This window comes from Pseudophryne corroboree, chromosome 6 (genome assembly GCF_028390025.1).
Source record: "Pseudophryne corroboree isolate aPseCor3 chromosome 6, aPseCor3.hap2, whole genome shotgun sequence".
In the NCBI taxonomy this organism is placed as follows: domain Eukaryota; kingdom Metazoa; phylum Chordata; class Amphibia; order Anura; family Myobatrachidae; genus Pseudophryne; species Pseudophryne corroboree.
The window spans coordinates 658,373,572-658,392,036 of NC_086449.1; the positions used below are offsets into that span (position 1 = coordinate 658,373,572).

The 18,465-nt window shown below is 39.4% G+C and overlaps 1 protein-coding gene across 7 annotated transcripts in view; it reads left to right on the forward strand.

Annotated features, from left to right (window-relative positions):
- TENM2 (teneurin transmembrane protein 2) overlaps positions 1–18,465 on the forward strand; it is a 1,540,328-nt gene that overhangs the window by 1,448,855 nt on the left and 73,008 nt on the right. For all 7 annotated transcript variants that reach the window (XM_063928221.1, XM_063928223.1, XM_063928222.1 and 4 more), the window contains 6 exons: positions 180–323; positions 2,958–3,207; positions 4,805–4,825; positions 9,942–10,174; positions 12,288–12,442; positions 13,253–14,127. In XM_063928221.1, the coding sequence (XP_063784291.1) occupies positions 180–323; positions 2,958–3,207; positions 4,805–4,825; positions 9,942–10,174; positions 12,288–12,442; positions 13,253–14,127 (1,678 nt within the window). The remainder of the gene's footprint in view (positions 1–179; positions 324–2,957; positions 3,208–4,804; positions 4,826–9,941; positions 10,175–12,287; positions 12,443–13,252; positions 14,128–18,465) is intronic.

The following is an 18,465-nucleotide window of genomic DNA, read 5'->3' on the forward strand; positions in this document are numbered from 1 at the left end:
TCCATTTCTGTTGTGGCATTTTCAAGCAGCATTTTTTTTCCTGCCGTTTAGTATAATTAAAAGTTGTGGTTTGCGCTAATATGTATTGTTTTTTCTTTGTCATATTTACAATTCAGATGTTTGATTGTTGTGTGGCTTGCAGTCTTTAGATTTAATGCTTGTCATTGTGTCTGTTTTAGTGTCTGTTGGCTTTGAATATGAAACATGTCTTGGTCTTATTTTATGGGAAAAAAGAACGGCAATCTTGCAAGGTTTTGAACTGGATCCCTCAAACCTTGGTGGCTGGTCTTTGGATAAGCACCATATACTAAATGCTAAAAGTGGTGAGTTTATGATCTATTATCAGGTGACTTTTCCCAATGCTGTGGGTAACATGCGCTATTAACTTGTATATTTCATCCGATGGAAAGGAAAGGCAAACAGTCCTGGCCCTCCATCCAACTACTATAAAGATATGACACTATATCAATATGACTCCAGAATAATTTAAATTAATTGAAATTATATAAATAATGATTTATTTATGTTCTAGCTACTTAGGTCTGCATTGTGTTGCCAACCACAACTCAAATATATTTAAATAATTAGCAATCCAAAGAATGTTAAGGATCAAAACACACCATCTGCAAAGAACAGTTCTGGGATGCCTAGAAGAGAGTCTTCACTAACTGATGTCCAAATGGAAGTGGAACTAATTTACAGCTAATGTGCACAGAGTATAGTGTACAGACTTTAATGTGTTTATTATACCATTTAACTAAACACAGTGTGGATGCAGTCTTACATGTTTATTTTCAATTACACATGTTACAACATATATCATATTACAAAACACAGCTGTATACTTTGTCAGGCATACAAATGCATATACAGGTACAGTACATATACACAAAATATAGAGTTAGGAAAGGTCACATTGCCCTATACTGTAGGTACACAATATAATCTGATTAAGTACCATATACACAGGAGAGAATAGTGCCTTAACAGTGTTATCAATAAGAAATTGAAAGTTGCAATTTCCATGTAAAACATAATAAAATACAAACACCCCTTCCCCCCACACCCATCAGTTACCCCTTTATGAATGTAATGGATAGCTTCCAACATGCAGTAGTACAAATGGAAATGACATAACGAAATCTGAATAGACAACCACAACTTGCTGCAACACTACTGAATGAAGTCCTATCAGCTGCAGAAAGCACTACACAACCTATCAGAGGCAGTTAGATAGTCCTTCAGGTTGCATCATCATTAGCGCATATCCCTACACTAGGCCTCCTAAGAAGCCATGTCTCCTTAGGTCTCATCTCTAAAGAGCCTACTTTCCCACAAATATTAAGTGTCCCCCAAATGTACAAGGGAGAGACCATAGCATATATCTCTAATATCAGCTGTGGTGCCTCCATTTCCAAAAGCAGTCGCAGCCCCCATAGGTTTTTATGGGGTATTGCAAAACTATTAGCTTTACTACGGAATGCGAAGCATTCTGGAACTTGGCCTTGATAGGATATCACCATCTCCAGATGGTATGACCTTATAGTAGCCTATGGGCTATTCATTTGTACATTTTTATGGGGAGAAAACCGCTGGGTCCCTCTCCGTTGAACCCAAGTGGCACATGCGCAGGTTAAATTTACGCAAAAAATATTCATCACATCCGCATTAAAAATGCAGTTTGCGATAAATATGCTCCTAATTGACTCTTGTCCGAATGTAAATGAGGCCAATGTGCAATACGAGAGCTACAGTAACAAGGCAGAGTTTACTTCCACCCATGAGAGTCTTATAATGCCACATACTGTATACACAGGTCCAGGCTAGTGTAATCTCATATAATCCTTACACGGTGATGTATACAGTACAAGCTTGTTCACACCTATCCACGGTTAATGTTATTTGAAACATTAATTAATGCCTAAAAAGCACAAATATTTTTTTATTATTTATTTATTAGCATTGTCATATACAGCGCAGCATATTACATAGCATGGATAGTTTATAATGGGCTCACTCTCACCATTACATGCTAAGTTAATGCTGTATTGGGACATGGCGCAACCTATTTGTCATGTGACAACGTGCAATGCATAGAAAATGCAGTTAAATGTTACTACGCATCCAAGGTTTGTATTAGGTCTCTTGCATTTATCATCTCTTTTTGAAGAGCATGTACAGTATGTGAATGAGCCCGCAAGTGCTGGTTTCAATCCTCTTTTATAATAAGTGATATGGTAGAGGCAATAAGGAATCATTATACAGATAAGCTTAGCCATGATATTAATATTCCTAAATTTAACAGCCAAGAAAGTGTCCATATATTTACATGTATTTTGGTAGGTTAATTCCAAATTACCAGGCTGCAGCCACCATTCCCCTACTTTAATTTCAGCTCTAGGCAGACAATTCAGCTAATTATGTGTAGTATTATACTATTCTAGTTTTAACTGTTAGAATATTGTAAAGTCAGACACTGTAGTGCTCACTCATGACATATTAATGTAATGGTGTCAGCTATAATTGTGGTTTTATGGAGGGTTGAGGAGTAGCTGGTGGGTATAGCTATACTTATTGGATTCCAAGTGACATTTAGGTGTTAATTTACTTCTCCACTGTTTTGACTAAGAACATTATTTTCAAAGTGTTTTTTTTTTCCCTCCCTGCACATCTGTGTATAAAATCTCAGGATAAACCGTTAAGCTATTATTGTAACTGCACCATCCAGTCCCAGCTGCCGTTTCCTCATCCTAACCAAACACAATTACTCTCTAGTCACAAAAAGTCAGAGGACACGTGGCTGCTTTATTGTTTTAGTTAATTAGCGTCCACAATTTAGCTAACCGTTTTCCAGTAACTCCTGACTGCATGAAGCTGTGCTATTGATATGTCTACACTTCCTCCTTTCAGATTGCTCAGTCTTCAGTAGTTCACTCACTCCGGTTTTATCTCACTAGGCATCCTGCATAAAGGCAGCGGAGAAAATCAGTTCCTTTCACAACAACCTGCTGTCATTATGAGCATTATGGGTAACGGGCGCAGGAGAAGTATTTCTTGCCCGAGTTGCAATGGTCTCGCTGAAGGGAACAAGCTATTGGCTCCAGTAGCTCTGGCGGTTGGAATTGACGGAAGCCTCTTTGTGGGAGATTTTAATTATATAAGACGCATCTTCCCCTCCAGAAATGTCACCAGTATTCTGGAACTTCGGTGAGATTTTAATGTTGACATAAAAGTTAGCTGGAATGTCAGACAGCATGCTTTTACTAATATGAATTTTATAGTTGACCTGACACAACTCAAAACGACTAAGGTTTTAGTTTGTCACAAACTTAATACAATTAGACAGTGAAGCATTGTAATTGTGTTATCCCACGAGAGATGTTTTCTTACAAATGCAGCATTTTCTGCAAAGAAGAGAAATACTTCCTGGCATCGATACTCCTTGTGATTAGAATATTCTACATTCTGTTACTGAAGAGTTTACAAAGGGTATTTCCACAGATGGGGGAGTCCTTTGGTATATTAAAGAGCAATGTGTTATTGGCCTCTTCATCAGTGAAGGAGAAAGTGACACTGAACAGATGTTTTGGGCTTTGCTAATGTCCTATGGACTGAGAATGACATTTATCTCTGTCAGAAGACAATCCATTAGGTGTGCAGCGCATTTACTTGCGGTACATGATTTGTGCTGCTTGTTTATTCTATGTTGCCCTCTGCAGGAATAAAATGCCATTTTCTGTCTTTGAAGATTTATTTTTTATCTGTTGATTTATGTTATTTTTTGAAAACATATTAAAGCACCAATGTTACACTATAATATCAATGGACCAGTGGTTTTCCTCATTGTTGAAAATGAAGATAATTTATTTTATTTATTGTGTTATTACGGTCAATTATAAATCCGGATACACTCCACAGAGATCATCACGAAGGGTTTATAAATGGACAGTGTGCAGATTTGTCCCAATGGCATTTGTAACAGATCCAGGGTCTTTTCGCAGGTTATTGGGACTGTGTACTACTTATTTGAAAGAGATCCTCTCCTCATCCAACAGAGGGCGGTATGGATACTTATGGGTATATTTACTAAAAGTGCAGGTTTTCAGATGTGGAGATGTTGCATATAGGAACCAGTTAGATTCTAGCTATTATCCTCTAGAAGGTGCCAGATAAGTACTATGCAGAATTTGATTGGTTGCTATGGCTAACAGCTTTACTTCTGTAAATGTGCACTTTAGTAAATATACCCCTTAGTGTGTTACATGTAAAATCTGACAATGGGTCCTGGGTGAATTTACCTGAAATTCATTAAAGATACCCTGGCCAATAGACAGTGCAGTACTTAGGTTATCATTATGGTTCTATTGACTAAAATCAGTTGCAAAGTTACATTACAATTTTGAGGACTTTGAAATATCCTTTGTGCATTACCAGATGTACTATTGTGTGGAGGGGTGCAATGTTCTGCTAAAAATTGGTCATTATCTATACAAAGAAACACTGTTGTATGCACTTACTTTTTTACCCACTTCTTGCCTCCTTTAAAAATGACATTTCAACATTTCAGCATTTTAGGCTGTCAACTTTTACATGTTATTATCTCAGATTACTCTATATTTTCAGTTGTTTAATTGCCTAATCATAGGAAGCTTGTTTAACACCACTGCGCAAATTATCTGTCATTTTGCAATCTAATCAAATAATTGTGTTATTCATTGTGTTCTACTTTCCTTTGCCCTTTCTAAATTTGTCTTTTTTTTCTCTCTCCCTTTTTTTTGTATCCCATTCTTTTTTCTTGCTAAAGAAACAAAGACTTTAAACATAGGTAAGACTATAGAGGTGAATGCACAATGGCACGTTCCCTATTGTCCATCCTGTTTCAGCACAATGAAATGTTTGTTAAATGATGGATCGCTGCTGTTAATAACTGTTCTGCAGTTACCCATTGTTTTGTATGTAATGTAAGATGTAAAGGCTTTTCACACCATTGCGTCGTGCATTATTACATTGGCTCGGTACACCAAACATATAATTGTGCTATTGGAACATATTCCTCAGCCATATTCATTTATTTCTGCCGTTACTTGTACCATAAAACTATTTTTATTAGGTACATAAACCTGCTAAGTGGCAGTTATTTTGTTCATAATTAATTATAAAAGGGTCAAACTAAACCATTGGCAAAGGTAAATGATATGTAATTTTAAAACAACAAAAGACAAACTGAATGTACTCATTTTAACAGTGAAAGACCATTGACAGCAAATGAGCTAATACAGTAAATCCATAGGATTATTGGTTGTGTCTTTACATAGTAATGAGTTATGGTATACCATTCTTTGCTGCATGCAACAGGAAGGTGACATGGAGGTACAGTAGAAATAAATGATTCCGACAACTGTAACATAATTAATGTGTCACTTATCAATGAACAATACATGTAAAGAAGCAAGGCCAAGTCCGGGATAGAGGTTTCCAGAAACAGCCTCTGTAGTGTACACAATGGTGCAGTCGCTTGGAGAACACATCTTATAAATTCACTAGGAACTACCTGACTGAGGTCTACTAATCTGTAAATGATTAGTTCAAAATGTACTTGAGCAGGGTCAGGGACAGCACAGCACTGAGTAAGGCTAGTGATGCACTACAGCCATCTTAGAGATATCAGTAGTCAGCATCCAAACTATAGGCTAAACATGGCCCATTTCCTTCTGAAACCTAGCCCCTGAGTTTAAGTAGGGCACCCACTGTGTAAAACAGCTTAAAGCACCCTACTCTACATGCTGATTATGTGTAGGAGAGCCGCAGATGAGGTTTGTGCTGCACCATCTCCTTTACTCAGGGGAGAGACGGGCTGCTTCCAGCACTGGTCTCCAGTTCCCACCATCCATGGCTTTGTCAGACTGCATCTAAGCACAGCAATCAGAAAGATTCCACAGCAGGCACTCTGCATATGCAACTACGTAATCTGAGGTACACACATGTATTTACTTTACACACCTTTCATTGGGAACACTGCTGTGTAGCATATTTTGAATTGAGTGCACTGATGTGTGGCTTATTAATTTAGGCCAGACATGTGTGGCATATTGTGAATTGGGGGCATTCCAAATATGTTTATAGCTAGATAGTCGTTATTTTTACAGTTTTTTGGACTAATCAGTAAAGAACCCTTCTTCAATTGATGGGAGACGTTCTGAGAAAAAAAAGTTTGTGGCCTTCCGTTCAGTCATTTTCCTAATATGGCACTCCAAAAGAAAAAAAGTTTGGACATCCCTGAAGTAGAGTGTGTGAATTCCAAGTGTCGCTGCCCAAGTGCCATAACGTGACATCACAACTAACAGGAACAGTCGCAACTTCTCTGCGCCAAAAAGTATAAGGCTATTTACTAATAACAGAACTTAAGGAAATAATTTAAGTATTTTTTGTTAACTTCCTAATTAAAGATAAGACTTGATTGAAACGTATCATGCAGATAAATTGTAACTATTTAATAATATTCAGGAGTTTTAGTTTTTTGGAGTTTTTCCTTTTCTATTCTGCTATTTAGCAATGTTAGATTTTAGAGTCTGATTACTATGGTTAAATGGAACAGACTTTCTCTGATCATTTAGCAAACCTTTCACTTAACTAAATACAGGGAGTTACATTATCACTGAGCTACTCCTTCAGCTTAATTACCTCCAATATTTCTAGAGCAGATGGTTTGGTTGTACAGTAGTTTTTAATTCCAAACCACAAGCATCTAATAACTTGTAGTGTTTGTATGTGCTGAAATGAAGGCTTAGTCCCAAAATGTGATGATGAACCTATAGCACTCAACCTGAGGAAATGATATCCCCTTGGGGAATGTAAGTTCCCTGCAATATTCTTTATACTGTCCTCTAAACTCATGAATTGTTTCGATTATTTCAGTGATAATTTTTCCAAAGGCAGAAATCATGCTGGGCTGTGTTGTCACAGTGACAATAAGTTAAGATGGCATTGAATTCATGTTATCTACAGATACCTTAACCATTGGAACAATACACCTAAAACTCAACAATAAAACAGTTATCAAATCATATAATTACACATTCTGCATAATGAAATATGCAAATGCCCAGGAACTGTAACTGACAGGAAAGTAATCTGCAAAACAGTAAATATTTATATCCATACTGCAACTGGGACGTACGCCTGTTTTCAATCCATTGTCAAATTAACATCGATGAACACTACAATTCAAAACTACACTTAACACACTTAGGGGTCTATACTAAGACTTGGAGAGATAAAGTTGACAGAGATAAAGTATCAGCCAATCAGCTCCTAACTGCCATGTTACAGGCTGTGTTTCAAAAATGACAGGAGCTGGTTGGTTGTCACTTTATCTCCGTCCATTTTATCTCTCCCCAAGACTTAGTACATAGACCTCTTATTAGCCATCTGACACAGTAGTATCCTCAGAATGTGATACATCTTTTGCTACTTTAAATAAATAATGCAGCCAAACAAGGAGTCCATAGAGATCCATGCTATCACCTGGGTTCTAGGTCCTGATACTGCCAAACTCCATAGCAGGTTACGGGCGGCTATGGATACAGTATACTGACATCCTATGCTCAAGTGCGGGCGGCTATGGCTACAGTATACTGACGTCCTACAGCCCCAACAGAAATTGACTCTTCTCTAAATTTCACAGCATATTTGGTCAGAGGCGTCACTAGCCCTGGTAACACCCAGAGTGGATTGAGATGCATTGTAAGCATGCACTGCTAAAAAAAAAAGGGCATAGCTTAATGAGAAGGGGGCCCTACACCCATTTTCTTCACTCCAGGGGTCCTGGAGATGCTGTGCTGCCCCGGAAGACTGTAAAGTGCCGGCTCCTACACTGTAACAGGAGATCAGTGCTGCACATAATCTTACAGTGCTGGACCCAGCTCCTGTCAACCGCCATTTTGGTGCCATCCCTCAGCGGATGATACCCGGTAGTGTTCTGCACTCCCCACACCCTCGTAGCGACGCCATTGTGTATAGTCATTATAGTGCTGTTAAATATTTATCTGTGATGCCTTACAATATCATGAATAGTGACACAAAAAAGTGAAAGCTGTTAAGTCCCCTCATAGAGATGAAAAACAATAATTATGATATATGTAACTGACTGCCAATTTGCTTCTACTGAACATTTTCTAGAACGTATACTCTAGCTATAAGCTGATTGGTTGCAGTGGGCACCTTCTCACTTTTCCACTTCTGCACTCTATATTCATACATTTCCCGATTAAGTATTTCAATAATTGTCATTCATCACTACCAATAAAATTACAAGCTAGTTGTGGCTGATTATTAGTATGATATTTGTAATACTAATACATAACCAGTTAAGGACTCTGATTAACAATAATTCATGGCAGAAATGGTAATTCATTGAGACTTCAGAAAAACAAACCACTTTAAAAAAAAAAAACAGTAACCACCATAGAGGCTGCTGAGCTCTGATAAGTACACCTCAAACATGCACCATGTGTAACAGTGAAAGCCTCGCCTGTGGCTTAATGTGATTAAATGAAAACATGGGAAAATTAAGGCAGCACGTATGGACTAATATGGTGGAATTGAAAACATCTACAACGTCTTTTTTTTAAGTGGATGTGATTTTAAGTGATTTACAGCTACTGTAACAGTGAATTAACGCCTTTTCCCTCCCTGTTTCAACATATGCTTCTTTTATGAAACTTTCCATCTACTGACCAGCAAGGCTAAAAAATAGTTCAAGTAGAATTAATTACAATTTGCATTTGATGAAGCGATGTAAGCACAGATGTTCAATGTTACATTTCAATGGAAATTTGATGAGAGATTAAGATTGGATTTCACACTTTTTTTTGGATTAGCAGATGGTTGACAGAAATAGATGCCGTCTTTTTATGAGAAACAAATTCGGGCAGAGGTCTTGAGCCAACAAGTTACTGACCAGATTCTGCTAATTTTTCTCTACTGACTTCCTGCAGCAATCAGAACAGAAGGGCCGGAGAACTTTACAGTGACAATTTCTATGTAGTACAGTGGAATCCAGACCATTATTATTTAAATAAAGCTTTACGAGTTACTGATTTCTCTAAATGAGCTTCTTGAACTTTTAACATTCAGATTCCAAAAATATAAAATGTATTATCGACTATTATTTTGAAACAAATCTGTATATCTAACTGTATATATGTATAAGCAGTGGGATCACGATGACCCAGCACACAGCATATCTGTTCTGCACATGCCTATACATGGGGTGGATAGAATGATTAGATCTGCCATATCCTTCACATGACAACTATAAGAATAACATGTTTATAGAGACCAACAAGGCAAAACGCTCAAGATAATCCCATCACATGTACCATACACAAACACATGTAAGGTAATTCCACATTGTAATGCAATTCAAGACACACATAACTCAAGAAACACATCTGGAACCAAACAATCAACACTAAGAACTAGTTAGGGCCATAAGGAACCCGACAGCTGTTGACAAGCATTACATTAGCATGGTGGGTACAGAAATGTGTTTAGTTTAATGAAAGTACAGTTGAATAATATACATGTTTAGAGGCAGGGTTGGATATACAGTATAACGTTGATTTATTGCGTTTGTATAATTGTTGCTGTAACATGACTGTCTATTTGTTTTATTGTGTATTATTTCTCCTATAGTCACGCAGTGAGGGTTATCTACAAAGCTATACTAGTGTCTGTCAGGATACTATCAAACAGAAAATGCCCTTATCTTGAAAAGGTGTTTCTGTCAGATAGCGCCCTTACTGGCACTCCCACATCTTAAGGAGTAACTCAATCCGTGCCCCATAGTGGCACCATGTAACCTCATGTGCTTTGCTATTACGGAAATCATTATTTGAAGTGATTTTGATGACTTTATCTTTGTTTTTTCTCTTTCAAAGCAACAACATAGGACATAAGTATTATCTGGCAGTAGATCCTGTGTCAGGTTCAATATTTCTGTCCGATACGAACAGCCGCAGAATTTACAAAATCAAGTCCCTGACAGGGGCAAAAGATATTGCCACCAACTTAGAGGTTATCGCTGGCAATGGCGAACAGTGTATGCCCTTTGATGAGGCCAGATGTGGTAATGGTGGCAAGGCAGTGGATGCCATTCTGACTAACCCAAGAGGTAAGAGCAGGCAAGCTAAGAGTGACATAGTACAGTGAACCGTTACATGTGCAGTGTTCTGATTTACCAAAAAATTATTTTAGTTGCACATCAGGACACCCTTTTATAAAGCACATATCTCTCAGCTACACCTTTTGTGATGTTATGACATCACGTTCGGGAGACGGGTGAGATTATATGTAGCATTTGTTTTGAAACTGAGTAACATTTTTAAGTGTACATCTGATATGTTGTGCTATGTATAGCACTTTGGTTTACGCAGGGTACAAATAGCTTTATTTAAATTACTTTTTAAGCCAAGTCATTAGGATTTGGAAACACTGCGCCTGATGCAGAGGTGAACGTACCTTAGGCGCAATTGATCCTGCAGTGCAGTAATGAAAATAAATTTGCAGATTCGCCCATATATGCGGGGATGTATGTCTCTGCTGTGTATTATGCATATGCTTAGTGTGGTACTTGCCATCATTATCAGCAGGCTCGGTTGTACATTAGCCTGTACTTGCTATAAAGGATCTGTCTGAATCAGGTATATTTACTCTTCTGTCCAACTCTGCATAGCTTGAAATTTTATCAACACACCTTCACCAAACATCGCCTATGTGAGAAGGACCTGTTACAGCCCAGTTACACCCCTACGGTCACAAGTGATGATGCCATTGAGATCCGTATGACTCTGCATTACCCGTATGTGTGTAAATGTGGTTCCAGAGCATAGAGTATAAACACAGGATTTGCTCCTCAAATAGGCGTATGTTCAATTCTAAGTTAGACCCCAGTACTCCTAAAAGAGTGGGTGGGTCTCCCACATCGAAACCACTTCTACTTTGTGAATTTGACATGATGGATAGATTATACTAAGAAGTGTGGGTCCATATGGAGGTGGCAGGGCTAAATTGAAGCAAATTTCATTGCTTTATCACCTACCCTTCCCCATTGCCTTTTACCGAGACTAGAATGGGGGCTTAATGACACGAGAGCCTTGACTTGCCCTCTGATGTGGTCAGCTGCATCTCCAGGCTTCTTCAGGAGAGAAAAAATATAAATATGCAGAAAACCCAGTGTGTCTATTGCATATTAATAACTACATATACTGCTGTAACGCAGACATTTTGGATATTGGCTCCATAACTCATAATGTGTAGCACAAAAATTGTCCAGAGGTCATTACCAGATCACATTATCTGAAACTTTGGCAAATGCGGTATGACTGCAAATTACTGCTGGTGATCAATGTATGCAGTTGTCTTCTGAGCCATTTACACCAACCCCAGAGAGGCTGAAGGGCCTGTCTTGTCTAATTTAAAAAGGTCTCAGCTAATAGTAAACTTTTTTGCCTCAAAGGACATAGGGGGACATGTACTAAGCAGTGATAAGAGCGGAGAAGTGAGCCAGTGGAGAAGTTGCCCATGGCAACCAATCAGCACTGAAGTAACATCTATAATTTGCATACTATAAAATGATACAGAGCTGCTGATTGGTTGATGGGGCAACTTCTCCACTGGCTCACTTCTCCGCTCTTATCACTGCTTAGTAAATATTCCCCATAGTGTTGAAGAGGATTTATTTTTCTAGCAAATATGTGAAGCTTTGTGAGCCCGGTTCCATATTTACATCCAGCTGTCATTTAATTGCCTGCACCACATCATTTAATTATGTAGACCATAAAAGGAGACACTAAAATACAGACACTCATACATCTGTATTCATTGTGGTATTCCAGGACGGCTCAGCATTCATCTGAAACCTAAAATTCATTTGGTGCAATCCTTTAACATAATAATGTAGAAATATTGGTCACAGGGAATGACATCCTGCCCTTTCTGTGTCACCTTTACTATTATAACATGGTTATCTTGCAACGTATTCATTATATGCAGAATAGCAAGCAACATGACTGTACTGTGCTCTCACATCACTACAAAGCTAAGATTATGTGTTGTTGTTTTTTAGTGGAGTCGGGAGGGGGGGGGGGCGGTCATGAAGGTCAAACAATCTGTCTACTCAGCCCAGGCTTGTAATATTTAACCTGCTTTATTTGGGTTATTTGTTTCATACTGTATGCCAAATGTAAATTTCTTTCCAGCTTAAAATGTTTCCCCTGTTCTCTCAGGTATTGCTGTTGACAAGAATGGACTAATCTTTTTTGTTGATGCAACAATGATACGAAAAGTTGACCAAAATGGAATAATTTCAACGCTACTAGGATCTAATGACCTTGCAGCAGGACGACCTCTAAGCTGTGATTCAAGTATGGACATCACTCAGGTAATGTTCTCATTTATGCTCGGCAATATACAGCAACTTGCTTTATAAATTGACAGCGAATACTGTAGGTTTCTGTTGAGATCTGGGCTAAACAAGAAGTCTTGAAACATCAATAACTTTGATTTCAAGTGCATCCATTTGCAATTTCCTATTGGTTGCCTGACTCAGACATACTCATGGCCTAAATGAAGAGTTAGCTTTGACTGGGACTGTTAATTTCTTTCATTTTACAGCTGAAACAACATAACACAAATGTAAATGCTGACTTTTATTCCAATGACATGCATTTTGTAAGAACTTTCCACCTATTTGTAGGCAGAGGGTTTGAACATATCTGTGGACATATAATGATACATATTTTCTAAACTGTCACACAATATAAATGTTGCTACAGTATTTCAACAATCAAAATATGCCTTGAAACTAGGCAACTAATGGGGTCATACATATGAGCTGTGATTCCCCGTTCTGCCGTTCGATGGACATCAATGAACGGCAATCCATCAACAAAAAAAACAGCCTGTTAAAATCCCTGACTCACCAATCCCCATCGTTTTTTGGTCAGAATCTGTGCATCGAAGATTTCCAACATGTTGGATTTTCCCGATCACCTGACCCAATCATAGGTAAGACTGGGAATTGCTCTGATGTGCCTGCCAGATGTATGTGCCGTAACACCTCGTGGTGGGCAAAATGGTTGCAATACTTTATCATAGGCTGATGTTACCTCTCCCATTATGTTGTGTTAGACAATAGATGCATTTGTAGCATTATGGCCTATTCTAATAACAATCATGTCATGTTTTCCAGGTACGCATGGAATGGCCGACGGATTTAGCTGTTAATCCAATGGATAATTCCCTCTATGTTTTAGAGAACAATGTTATTTTGCGCATAACAGAAAACCATCAAGTCAGCATTATAGCTGGACGTCCGATGCACTGTCAGGTACCTGGCATAGACTATTCCCTCAGCAAACTGGCTATCCATTCCGCACTCGAGTCTGCCAGTGCCATAGCTGTTTCCCACAGTGGGATCCTTTACATTGCAGAAACAAACGAAAAGAAAATTAATCGAATACGACAAGTGACAACTAATGGTGAAATCTCTCTTTTAGCTGGGGCAGCTTCTGACTGCAACTGCAAAGACGATGTCAACTGCAATTGCTATGCTGGGGATGATGGCTATGCTACTGATGCGCTTTTAAACTCGCCGTCATCCCTAGCTGTAGCACCCGATGGCACAGTATATATTGCAGACCTGGGAAACATTCGGATAAGAGCTGTTCTTGAAAACAAACCTGTTCTTACTTCATTTAATCAGTATGAAGTTGCATCCTCAGGGGAACAAGAGTTATACATATTTAATATCAATGGTATTCATCAGTACACTCAGAGCCTGGTCACAGGAGAATATCTCTACAATTTTACTTACAGTGCTGACAATGATGTGATAGAAGTTATTGATAATAGCGGCAACTCTTTGAAAATCCGCAGGGATTCTAATGGTACTCCGCGACATTTACTAATGCCAGACAATCAGATAATCACCTTGACACTCACTACCAGTGGAGGACTGAAGTTGGTTTCAACACAAAGTCTGGAGCTGTCTTTGATGACATACGATGGAAATACTGGACTGCTGACTACAAAAAGTGATGAGACTGGCTGGACAATGTTTTATGAGTAAGTACAGTATACTATAGATACAAGTGACTAACAGTGTTTGCAAAACTGAATGAATGCATTGCAATCCAAGCTGTGTGTACTAGAGAAAACAGATTGTAAGCTCCGCCGGGGTAGAAATTGATGTGAATTATAGATATTCTCTATAAAGTGCTATGAAAGATTTAGGTGCTATATAAATAACTGTTACTAAGTGTCTCAATTAGCTATTATAGTAGAACACCTATCTATAACAATTTTATTACTGGGAAGAAGCCTGTAATATAGGGGGTGATTCAGATCTGATTGCTGCTGTGTGTATTCACACAGCGGGCGATCAGGTAGTAACTGCGCATGTGTATGCACCGCAATGCATACGCGCGTTGGACAACAACAAAGGGCATCGCTGGTCAGCGACAGGTTGCTGCTAAAAGTGAGATCGCACGGGCGTTGGCAAGGTGATTGACAGGAGGAGGCCATTTGTGGGTGGTAACTGATCGTTTATTGGGAGTGTCCAGAAAAACGGAGGCGTTCCCAAGCACTTTCAGGGAGGGTGTGTGACGTCAGCTCCGGCCCCGATCAGCCTCTTCTCATCGCACTGGAGGAGTAAGTCCTGGGTTGTGCACAGACTGCACACACTGGATTTTTGCAGCTCTGCGTACACATGGGATCGCACACTTGCACAGCGAATTTACACTCCCCCTGGAGGCGGCGACTATCCGAACGCAGAACACCAAAGTTTGTAGCCTTGCGATCAGGTCTGAATCACCCCCAGAGTCAGGTGACAATAGCTGACCATGAAATTTGTAAGAGACTGGCCTAACCTCTCGTAGAAAATTCCACATGTTCTTGTTTAGCTTAGCTGGTCTATGGACAACAGGTTAAAGAAAGTAAGGATAATTCTACATAGAAATATCTGAAGCAGAAAAAATCTACTGCAATCCAGTAATACACTGTACATTCTGAGAATCATTTTAGCCAGTTGCTCACCTCTCACAGCACTGGGGTTACTATGACAACATCTGTGGAGCGACTGTGTTAGAATTTCGGCTGTCATTTAAATATCCCAAGGAGATATATTCTAGCTGAAACTGCAGGCGTACAACCAAAGGCAAAAAAAAGCAGGTTACAGCTCTGTATTTTTATTCTTCCATAACTTTGACTTTTTCACTCTCTATATATAAAAAGAAAGTGGAAAGATGGAAATGTGTTTAGACGGAAGTAATGCTGCTGAATGTTCATTTTAAGCTGTTAGTTAATGATGCTTTATCATGCATTTCTCAATCGCAATTCACCATTTAAAAAAAGCTGTAAACAAAGAACGTTTCTTTTACATGAATTTTCTAAAATAGTTTTCTACACATTTCTAGTAATCCTGTGGCCTGTGACTTTAGTAATGTGCGCTGCCTTGTCTCAGCGGCTGGCATATATGTGCAGTGATATCTCCATTGCTGGCAGTGCTATTCCCGTGAGCATTCTCTGTAGGCACGTGTTTGCTCAGATAGCATACGTGAGGACGTAATGTGGGCTTTGACTATTCCTCATTAACATGCTAATTAAATGTTTTGCCGCTTGTTGATAGTTTTATATTCACCACTTTAATAGAAAAAGTGTGATCACTGTCACATTCTCTTTAAGATGATTCACCAACTTTACAGCTCTACAAATTGCTTGTATCTGCATTTTACATTGTTTCTGAAGTTGTTGGTTCAAAGTACAGAAAGCAATTGATATGGTAAAGTGGAATTAAAGAAAAACAGGAGGCATTGCCAGTTACACCCCCATACCCACATTCTATTTTGCATTAGGTGCACACAATAATATGCCATTATGCGGTGTTGAAATATAACGGTCTTATAACCCTCTGCCCAAATGCAATGGCGATTTATTTATAAGTTGTAGACTTAAGAGATCCCACCAACTTTTAAGCAACCTTATGGTGGAAAAATAAGAATATATTAAACTTGTGAGCATACCTGTGTTTATATTGCGGCTGACAATAAAAATGGCCATGCAACAAAGTATTTTAATAAGTTGCAACAATGTTTTGGCACTCTGCATTTGGATCAGCAGAGAATATAATAAAAGTATAAACTGGAGAATGGATTTAGTTTTTTTCTAATTGAGTGGACATCCTATTTAAATAAAACCTGATTATAGTTACAATCAATAGGATGAAATACCAGCGCTTAATTAGTACAATGGTATACAACTGTATACAGGGTGTAATTCAGAGATGTACGCAAACCCGATGGTAAACCTACATCTCTGATGTTACGCCTAATGTGTACATGCACAGGATCTGTTCTGCGACTATGCAGATCTGTTTCAGTGGTTGCAGAGCATGCAGCGGGCGATTGGGTGCAGGGGAGGGGTAGCAACCTCCATTTCTGAATTCAGGGGTACAGTATGCCGAAGCCAATGGCTGTGTCCTTGGATGCAGCTTCACTGGTCCTGGCATCGTGACAACAACAGCCATACTGAGTCACCTGTGGGTATATGCTCACACAGATGATTCGATGCTGTGTCTTCAGATGCAGCAGCGGATCAGAGAAGCCGGCAGGAGGCGTCTTTTTACACAAGGCGCCTCCTGCAGCATTAGCAAATTATTGCACAGCTGCTGCATACAAAGTCACAGCGGCTGTGCAACGGGGTCCATCTCACAATCAGGCCTACAACCTCTAGCTGCAAAAGTTCATAGGTGACCAACATGGCTTGTCAAATATTAAACAGATACATTTGCACTGTGGGACTGTAAATAAATTAGTACAAAGTTCTTGATAGTGATAAAGTGTTAATAGAGTCTTAAAACTCAGTCATAGGGTGTATGAGGGGGTTGGTATCGGGATCCAGACAGTTGGGATGACGGCTGTCAAAATACCGGCAGTGGCAAATTCTGACATACACTAATTAACTAAACTAACCCTGATCCCTAACCCCCCTAACCCTAACCCACCTTTCCTGCAGCCTAAACCTAATCCCCCTCACACAGTCTAACCCTAACCCTCCCAGTGGTACCTAACCCTAACCCACCTTTCCTGCAGCCTAAACCTAATCTCCCCCCCCACACACACACACACACAGTCTAACCCTAACCCTCCCAGTGGTACCTAACCCTAACCTTCCCTTCCTGCAGCTTAAACTTAACCCTCCATCCCCCACAGCCTAACCCTAACCCTCACAGTGGTACCTAACCCTAACCTTCCCGCAACCTAAACTTAACCCTGCCTCCCCCTGCAGCCTAACCCTAAATCTCCCTGGGGGTGCCTAACCCTAACCCTGCCTTCCCGCAGTCTACCCTTAACCATGAGAACTGTAGGTATTGGATGTTGCAGTTTTTACTCTGACCTAAAGCGCAAAGTTATCCATGTAATAATACTACAATTAAGTTCGTAGGATGATGCCACTTTAGATTTAGGCCAGATACATATAGAAAAATGACCAGCAATCGGCCGATTTTCCCTTGTCCCGGACTACGCCAGATTGACGGTACACACCATGAAGATGTAATGAACGACGGAATGATCACTGTTCCGTCCTTCATTATACTGAATCGGGTCACATGCGATATATTCCGGTTGGCCGTACAGCATGTGACCCGTAAGAGCATGCAATAGTGCGTACCCACTAGGCAATATGCACAACTTATGCTGATTTAACAAATCATGCCAATATTTCTCTGGTGTGTAAACACTCTTACTTTAATCCTAATAAGAAAACAAAATAATTAAATTTCCTTGGTTTCTTTTTTTCCCCACTATTATGTATATATTACAGAAAGTTATACCAATAAACCAATAAACTTGCCCAGTCCCAGAACTAAGTGTTTATGATGCCTCAATAATTCAGTTTTACACAATTAAGATAAAGTTTGGGTCAAGGTTTCAAATTTCTAGCATCATGAAAAAAGTGAAATCCCCCCCCACACCCCACCATAGGGTCCATGCTGTCTGTAGGGGGAAATAAATGACCAACAGGTCTGTACATTTAATGAGAGGTCACTCTCCCTCTGTATTATGTCGAACAAAAGACCCAAAAAGGACAATTACCCTCCAACTCCAATCCTCCACTATTCCTAGCACTAGACAGCCTGGAGTGATTTCAGTTATAACAGGGAGACCACTGTCTTGTTACTGTCCCAGCCCCAGTATTTGTTAGCATGGATGTTCATTTTTGTACCACCTTCCCTATACAGACAACAACCCTACAATGATCATCCGGAGGAGGGATTCACTATAGGAGAAAGACCCAGAACCCGTTCTACTTGTAACCAGTTAGACTGTCTAGTGCTGGGACTGGATGTCCCTACTGTACTGGGTACTGGGTGTACGGTGCCTGCTCCATACTATTTTTATAACA